Source organism: Phaseolus vulgaris, chromosome 1 (assembly GCF_000499845.2).
Source record: "Phaseolus vulgaris cultivar G19833 chromosome 1, P. vulgaris v2.0, whole genome shotgun sequence".
NCBI classification, from domain to species: domain Eukaryota; kingdom Viridiplantae; phylum Streptophyta; class Magnoliopsida; order Fabales; family Fabaceae; genus Phaseolus; species Phaseolus vulgaris.
This window is the reverse complement of record NC_023759.2, coordinates 6,903,283-6,912,559: the sequence shown is the minus strand read 5'-3', so window position 1 is coordinate 6,912,559 and position 9,277 is coordinate 6,903,283. Positions and strand designations below refer to the sequence as shown.

The following is a 9,277-nucleotide window of genomic DNA, read 5'->3' as shown; positions in this document are numbered from 1 at the left end:
ATGGCTATTTTTGTTTAAGTGAAAATTGGTCTGCTTGAGCAAAAATATTAAAAAATTAATCTCAGTAGCAGAATTAAATTCGTTTTCAAATATATTATAAAAGATATTCTAATAATACAACTTCAAAAGAATTTAAAATGATCAATCCAAACCATGATTTGTTCAAACATCATCATTCATTCCTTTCAATTCAATATTAATCATTCAAACTCATAAACTTAAGACCATAATCAAAACTCGGTTTAATAAATTCTATACTTTATCATGCATAATTCAATAACTAGATTAACTTCTAATCTTAAGGTTCTATCAAAGATGTAAATAGTTTCTTTTACCTATAATTCCTTACTCTAAAGAAAGTTTCAACTCAGAGGAGAACCACTCAAAATCTACAGATTTAGAATAAGATATTCAATCAACACCAAATTTTAATGAGTTTAACCAATATTGATGTTCAAATCATAAAGAGAAGAAGAATAAAATAAATAAAAAATTAACCTAAAAATAAATTTACTCAATTTGAAAAATTTGAAAGTCTGAATGAATAAAAATAATTCTTAACAATATACCAATATTTGATACATTACACCTAAAAGTGAATCAAACAGAAGCATGATACAATGTTTAAAAAGTAATCGGAATTTATACGCGAAAGTTAATTTAAAGAGATTTGTTCTTGAAAGGAGTTGGGGGCCTAGAGAACGATTGAAACTACTCTTCTACTTTCTTGATCGGTCGGTCGGTTTGCACTTACGTTTCTCTCCAAGCAATCTCCTTCTTTCCTTCTACTCGTTTCACTCATCGACCTTCACGTAGTCCCAACTCAGATGGTATCTGCAGAAGGCACTCCGACGCTCAAATCAAATTTAGTATTCGACACTCGGTATTCTGAGTATTGTGTAATGACATACATGGTTCTTGGAATCTGTGCTATTTATATTATTTTGGTGGGTCTTTCTTATTGAGCCAGATTAGAGAGCTTGGATCATATTTAGAAGTGTATTACCTAGCTCTTGATTGTTTATTAGCCTCACTAACTCTGCTTAAGCGTAATTGGATTTGTGGTGTTGGTCGGTGTAATGACCGAGTCCGAGATATGGTCTCGATCGTGTGAACTCTACCAGTACACTAGCCCCCAGGCTCGAGGATGGTTAATCGAAAGAGTCTTTAACCGAGACCGATGTGACGATTAGGTTTCCCGAGATCTGATGTGACAATGGGCGGCGCTTGAATGCATGATGTTACGTGCATTAATTTCGGGTTTTTTGGGCACCATTTAACGAGGATCGTTAGATCGAGAAAGATCTAACGGTTGAGATGAATGTGACGCTTCGTCTCCCGAGCCCCCCAAGGGTTATAAATAGTGGTCCCCTACAGTGTCGAGACACTGCTCTTGCTTACTGGACATCCGAACCCCCACTCGTTCTAGCGCGTTGCTTACCCTACATTCCAAAGGTTAGTCATGTCTTCCTCCTCTTCTTCTTCACCTTCGTCTTCATCTTCTTATTCTCCCGATTCCTCCATGACCAAGCCCTTATCGATTGGGGCAGTTCAAAAATTGCCCCCTTTGAAGAATGTTGTCTGGGAGGACTATCCAGAAGGTGCTGCCGACCGGTCGGATTCCCCCGAGCAATCATCTCTTGTCTTAGAGCTTCACTGGGTAGACCCCAAGGTGGTTGGGTTTACTTCTACCTTTTTGGATGGGGCTTCTATTTCCGCTTTTTTGGGGAAGTACCCGATATTGAAGTCGGATACCGATGAACGTATTATTGGGGTTGAGCCTTGGAAAATGACTGATACCATATGCATTGGTCAATCTCCCTCAGAGGGGCCCTTTAACTTCTTGTATTCTTGGGTCTTTTCCAACCTACATGTTGTCATTCTCTTTGATGATTTCACGATGGGCATTCTTCAGACGCTTAACGTGGCTCCCTCTTAGCTTCACCTAAATATTTGGGCTTCCCTTCAGACCTTCCGTTTGATATGCGACGTATTCCGTCTTTCTCCGACCCCTTCTTTGTTTCTTAGCTATTATACTTCTCACCCAGTTGAACCAGTTATCTGGCATTCGCTTATCAGTTAGTTGGGTCATACTCTTTTCAACCCCTTCACTACCTCGTACAAAAACTTCAAAGGTAGATTCTTCAAAGTTTTCGTTGAACCCGAGGGGACGAGGTTCTTTTTTTATGAATTCGGTTGGTCTAGTTTTTCTATGTTTTGGACTAGGAATCCTACCAAGTTCAAAAAGTGAACCAGTTCTGCTCCGAGTGCCGAGGAGCAAGAAATTTACTCTCTTTTTCATAAGCTCCCCCGTAGGCTCTCTACACGAAAGTTATTAGTTGTGTACAAGTTTTTTGAAAAGACACAAGAATACAAGAAGTTAATGGATCCCTCTGAGGGAGACTGACCCATGCATATGGTATCGGTCATTTTCCAAGGCTCAACTCCCATAATACGTTCATCGGTATCCGAGAAAGGCCTTAGAGGAGGCTAAGAATAGGATCTTAGTGCTGGAGGCCGAGAGCTCAGAGTTGCGGGACAAGAAGGCTGCGGTAGAGGCCAATCTAGACAAGACCATCAACGACACGTTAGTGATGTTGGGCCAGAGCTTTGATCAGGCCGTCCGCCAAGCTCATCTACTCTACAATGGACCACCACCGTTTGGTGACTTCGACATCAATATGGACGTCTTCGAAGGTCGGATGGTGCCTTGTGGAGAGGTGCAGACCTTGAAGAACGCCGCTTGGCAGGCTCCTGTCGAGGATGCTGAAGACGAAGACCATTAGGTTTTTAGACTTTAACTTTTTGTTTCTCTCGGCCGGGATGTGGCCTTTTCTGTTTATCTTCCGAGGTTGGGGCGTGACCTCCACCTTCTTTCCCTATCAATCTATAGGTCGATCGTATTTCTTTCATGCTTTTTCTTAATGCATAAGTTAAAAATGAAACGTTAATGATTGACCTGTCTGTATAACTTTAAATGATAATGATGATAATGTTTATTTAAACCAAGTGTTTTAAGGAGTCGGTAGAATATCACTTTTATTCATGTAAATAAAATATAATTATTTTATATACATATAAGTTTCACATCATTCGGTACAAAATATTTCTCTTTCTAACTATAATATGGTATAGAATTGTCCACATATCAATATTTAAAAAATAATAATAATAAAATATCTATTTGAAAAAAAAAACTCTAGTCTACGACACTTAAAATCATTAGATTCTTGCACTTGATATAGGAGAGTATATAGTGAAAATGAGAGAAATATTTTGTAATTTTTTTACACAATTTTTTGAGTTGTAATTAGAAAAGTGAGCATGAGGCATGTGATCCTCCTAGTGAATAGGAAGGAAGAAAGTTGTTTTATTCTTAGCTACAAAACAAACGAGATGCGAATTACAACACTTCTCCCACACTTCAAATACTTCAAACTGAGTTCTTCTTATTATCATTGAGTTCATCAACATTTCAACCTTAAATAAATCTAAACTAATATATATTTATCCATTTTTTTATCACTATTTCAAATCCACTAATTCAACATTAATCCTATTTGCATACTATAATTTTTTTATGGTGAAATTTTATGTTAATATCTAATTATAACTATTTTATTTTACAGTACAAGAAAATTATTTAATAATAACTAATTTTAAAAATAAAAAAAAATTATTCATATGATTAAATTAAATATTATTTTATAAATTACAAATTATTAATATTTAAAGTAAATTTTATTAATAATAAAAGTTTACAAAATTATTTCTAAATTGAAACATCTGCACTAATCATATCCAAAAGGTTTATTATAAAGTTTGAATTATATAGTATTATATAAAAAAATTCCATCATGTGTAAATAAATACATATTTATTAAATTTTAATTTATTTACGTTAAATCATAAAAAAGTTCGTTATTATTTAAATTAATATCGTGTTTAACTTTCTAACTCTGCATTACCATTTTTTATTTATAAGAACTATATAAAATATATTAAAAAAATAAATATCTTGAACTTTTAAATGGATAGATAAATTTACGTAAACGTCTTTCTTTTTTAAGTAAATACAGATACACACTGAATGACTTTTCATTGCGAATATAATGTCTTTTTAAATTTGTAATTTCTCACTATATTACATGTTTATAAAGCTTCAACAAGTTAATGACATTTGGTTATAAAAACTTTACATTTAAATTTTATGGATAAGAAAAATATGATTAAAAAGGAAAAAAAATCCTTAAAAATAATTAATTATATTCTAAAAAATTAAAAGTGATGAAAATGTAAAAATAATCCCTACCAAAAACATGTTTATCAGAATAAAGTATATGAGTTGTGAAGATAAAGATCCTATGGGAATATATTGGAGCTACTTACCACAATTCCATGGTAATTGGAAACCTTGCATACCACAATTTTAAGATGAGGAAAAATCTATGAAAATCTAAAATCCACATCTATTATAGGGTAGTCATGTCCTCTCATGTCATTATATCAAAATTTCACTACTTTAATTCCACACAACAACATCACATCCTTTTCCTTTAACAAAATTTCTTCTTCAACCTCTAATTCCTAACCCATGAATAAAAAGGTAAGACTTTATCTTTTGCCACAGTTAATACTATTAACTTTGTTTAAGGATAACAAAAAAAGTTTTAAGAAACAGAAAAAGATTTCTTTCATACCACACTCAAAACATACACTTAACATCACATTATAATAATATTATAATATTTAAAATTAAAAATAAATTAAATATAATTAAAATATTATTTATTGGTTTGTGAAGTGTATGTTTTTTTATAGTGGTGTTAACATATTACAATCCTAAGAAATAATAGTTACGAGTAAGTAATACATTTTAAAAAATTAGTTTTAGAGATAAAAAAATATTTTAAATTTTAAAGTTGGTAACTAAATTATTGGTTCCTAAATATCAATTTATAAACTAATTTATAATTTTTATTAATAATATAAATTACTTTAAATACAATAATTTTTTTAATTTTTAAAATAATATCTAATTTATTGATTTTTATTTAATAACTATTTAGGAATAAATGTAAAATTTTAAATTATCAACCTACTAAAAAATAAATACATAACTTTTTGTTTAAATAAAAAAGTGTTTGTAGATCTCCCAAAATCATAATCCTTAAGAATTGTGAAATATTATACTTTCTTTAATATATATTCAGATGTTTTGGAAATCAAATAGTAATAATGATATTTTTTATTTGAAAATTTAATTATTTATCAAGGTAAGCAATATAAGAAAAGTAACATAATATTTGTATTTTAATAAAAAAGACTTTTAATTAAAGAAAATTATATTGTCATCATTTTTTTCTTATAGATGTAAAAAGAATGTTTTATAGAAAACTATATTTGTATTATAGATGTCATCATTTGAAAATAATGTTTTAAATGTTATTTTAAAAAAAGTGAAATGAAAAATAAATATCCTCATATAGTCTAAGATATCAGGTGGTGAGAAACTGAGAGGGAGTTCATACACACGGGGTCGTCCTGCTATAGACTCGATATTGGATGTTTGAACTTATCTTAAACTTTTTTATTGGATTCGCTGGTAATTAATATTTTGATCAGGTGTTACTCTTTAGTAAGACATACTTAATGAGTCTTCCAAAAAACGATGAGATTGAAATGAAATCTAATGATTGTGATTGAAACTAGATCAACGTGTAGTTTATATGAATGATGAAATTAATATTGAAATTTTATAAGACAACATTTAAACAAATGTTTATAAATAATTAGTTTAATTGGTTCTTTTTGCATGAATTAAATATGTTATGAATTTTTTTTTCATTAACTTGTCATTGTTTTTTTTGTTGTGTTTGAAATACGTACACGAGTAGATGTTCATACATATGTCGGAGGGTCTAAAGGGTTTTAGGATGTAGTTTTGGACCTTATATTATTAATATTTGTATTTATTTAACTCATAATCTTATAATATAAATATTTTTAAAAACTCCAAGTATGTATTCTAATAGTTAGATGTATTTTCGGAGTGTCTTATTATCCGTGTAATAAAATTTCTTTATAATTTATGATTTTGAAAAGTAACAAAGTTTAATGATGTAAAAATTTAAGAGAAATATTTTGTAAAGAATAAAACTAAAATTCACATATTTTAGATGAATACAAAATAATTTTAAATTCTATAAGAATGAAAAATTATAAGTACTGAGACAAAAATTCTACTAATTTTTAGAACTAAAAGTATATTTAAATTAAAAAATAATTATTAAAAAAGCTGAATATATTTTTCATCCCTCAAATTTAGTCATATATTAATTTTAGTATTCATATTAAATAATTTATTTTTAAATAAACACAATAGTTATTCTCGTTAACAATTTGGTATATATATATATATAATAAGGTTATTATGTAACTAGCTTTTTGTGTACATAATTTTTTCTAATTTTTTATCTGAAAAAATAACAATTAATTTAATATATCAATTTAATATTTTTATTTTCAATCTTATCTTTAAACAAATAATAATTATCAATTTAATAATTTTTTTATAAGTTTAATAAGTTATCAATTTAATAACTTTTTTTATGAGTTCAATAATTTCTCTTTTTCCTTATTAGTTCTCTTTTGAGTATACATACATGTTCTCATTCTCATTTTTATTTCTTATTATGTTATGATTAATATTTGCAAAAATTATTCCTCTAGTCAATTCAATTTTTTATTTTATTTTTTTAATTTTTATCTTCTTTTGTACATTTTAAAATATTATAATATAAATATATTAATATTTAAAGGATACATATAGATGTATTTAAAAAAATGTGAAATAATTATACATACTAAGAAAACTCATCAGACATAAACTTAACTTAAGATTGTGTGTCAATAAGAATCATTCAGCCATCCAAAAATACAATTAATAAACAGATAAATTGTTTAAGATGAGAATTAAAATCAAATTTTAACTAAATATCAGGAAAAAAAACACATTTAACATATACACATTGTTTTATTAGAGTTTGTGAGATCATTGGTTATTGTCTTGACACCATAGAATTAAAAATAGCCATCAAACAGAAACATCATATTTTAATCTTTACACGTAATTATCTTTTGCAATTTAAACACCACACGTTATAATCAAGTTATAATCAAGTACAGGATCTTCCAATAATAATCCAAGTTGAAATAGATTATTATGTATACGAGGGCCAAAACATATTTTGTTAATACCAAAATCATTAAGCTAAATTATAACTATATTTACACAGAAAACATATTATTAATCCTAATCCAAAAACCACTAATCATCATCATCATCATCTTCATCTTCTTCTTCCTCATCCTCAGCATGTTCTTTCAGATCCGAGAGACTCCTAGACTTGAAGCTCCCAAATCTAACCCTCATGTGATCAACATAGGACATGGGTTCTGTTTGATGTGCTGTCACCATAACTTGATCTTGGTGTTTTTTTTCCTCTGATGATGATGATGAAGAAGAAGAAGAAGAAGAGAGTGAGAGTTTTTTGGGATTCTCTTGGTAGAAATCTTCATCTTCAAGAAGAGGTAAAAGGGGCATCGATTTTGGGTTAGAGCAAGTGTAGAAGGAGGATCTTCTGGACCACTTTGATGCTATTTGAACCCTTCTTCGCTTGTTGAAAGGGTTATCTTGCTTCTGCAGTTCCTTCACTGTGTTCACTTGCGACAGATCCGTGAACGACTTCGATTTTCCCATGAAATGGTTCGATAATCCCCTCCTTAAAAATTGTCACATGCCCAGGTCAGAACCAAATTGGATAAACACCCAAACAAATTAAAACTTGCAACTTGTTGCAATTGCAATTGCAATTGAACAGAAACACGATACTTTGAGTGTGTGGAATGAAGAACAACAAAAAAGTTCATATTTTTTTTACAGAGAGAGAGGAAATAAAGGTTGAATTGAGAGACAAACTTAATGGGAAGAGAGTCTTCAAGGGAATCGAGAGAGGCCAAACCCTTCAACGTGTTCTGAACTTCTTCTTGTTCTGATTTGTTTTGGTTTCTTTTTGACGAAACAACGTCGTTTTCATCGTCGGTGTCGTCCGGGGTTCCGATGGAGGACGAGCTCTCCGAGGAGTGCCCGGAGAAGAGACCGTATGGATTTCCGGCGGATTCCGAGACGTACAGCGGTGGCGGAGAGGAGGGGACGTCGATGGTGAAAGTGGGACCCACCAGAACGTCCATTTTTGCAAACCGTAGAAATGAAAAAAGAAAAAAAAAAACAGAGGAAAAAGGAGAAGAGTTGGAGAAAGTATGAGGTTTTTTGTTTTTGGGTTGGGAGGTTTAGACTGAGGAATTTCAGAGATGAAATAAAAGCAATGAAGAAGAGAATTCAAGAATATATATATTGTGTGTGTGTGAGAGAGAGAAAAAGAAGAAGAAGACAGAGAGAGAGAGAAAGGAGATAAGAGAAGGAGGGGGAATGGTACAAAAGATACTGGTTTGTTTGACACATTCATTGAGACAGGGCCGAGCAGTTATCAGAAATTTATTATTTTATTAATATGATTAATAAAAGAAGGTTCATACCTTCCTAGTCTCAAACACTCCTCTTAAATAACGTGTCAGTGTCAATATTCATGTTAGACACTTATATGTGAAGTGTTCGATTCAAAAAGTATTTGTTAGATTTTTGACACAATTTTAAAAACAAAAAATACATTAATTTTCTCAAAATTTAAATTTTATTATATAAATTGTTATTATGATTATAAAACTAAGAAACAAATAATTGTGAACCAGTCATGAAAAACATTTTTTCACTCCAAAAAATAATATAAAACATACTTGTACACATAAATCTTTATTGTCAATTTATATAATTTATAATTATATAATATATAGATATGTGTTTCCGTATCCTACATTTTAGAGATTTTACATATATTTGTATCGGTGTCTTTGTCGTATCCGTGTCAGTGTAACATAGAGATTGACAACTAATATTAAATTAAATTATAAAAAAAATACGTTATATTGTATCACTTTATAATTGTAAACTGATGTAATAATTAAATTATAAGAAAAAAGTACACTTTTTATTAAAATGGATTTAAGATTTATAATGTATCGTGTGTCTGATGTGTGTTACAGTTATCAAAATACTATTTCTTAATGAAAATATATTTCTAGTTTTATCATTTTATGTTTTTATTTAAGTTTAAATTTAGATAATTCATTTAATGCTTTTTAGTATTTGACATATTTA

General features: G+C 29.7%; 1 protein-coding gene across 1 annotated transcript; it reads right to left on the bottom strand.

The window, feature by feature from the left end:
* Positions 1–7,192: 7,192 nt before the first annotated feature.
* Positions 7,193–8,549, bottom strand: LOC137813412 (protein OXIDATIVE STRESS 3 LIKE 4-like). The gene is made up of 2 exons (XM_068615638.1): positions 7,982–8,549; positions 7,193–7,784 (listed from the first exon to the last, which is right to left on the bottom strand). The coding sequence occupies exons 1-2, from the start codon at positions 8,251–8,253 to the stop codon at positions 7,331–7,333; spliced, it is 726 nt and encodes a 241-aa protein (XP_068471739.1). The 5' UTR covers positions 8,254–8,549; the 3' UTR covers positions 7,193–7,330.
* Positions 8,550–9,277: the final 728 nt, after the last annotated feature.

Excerpts from the sequence above, each read along its gene's own strand:
- LOC137813412 (XM_068615638.1), bottom strand. The coding sequence starts at position 8,253 with ATGGACGTTCTGGTGGGTCCCACTTTCACCATCGACGTCCCCTCCTCT. Across the intron at positions 7,785-7,981 it reads GAAGACTCTCTTCCCATTAA|GAGGGGATTATCGAACCATT; the intron begins GTTTGTCTCTCA and ends ACAATTTTTAAG.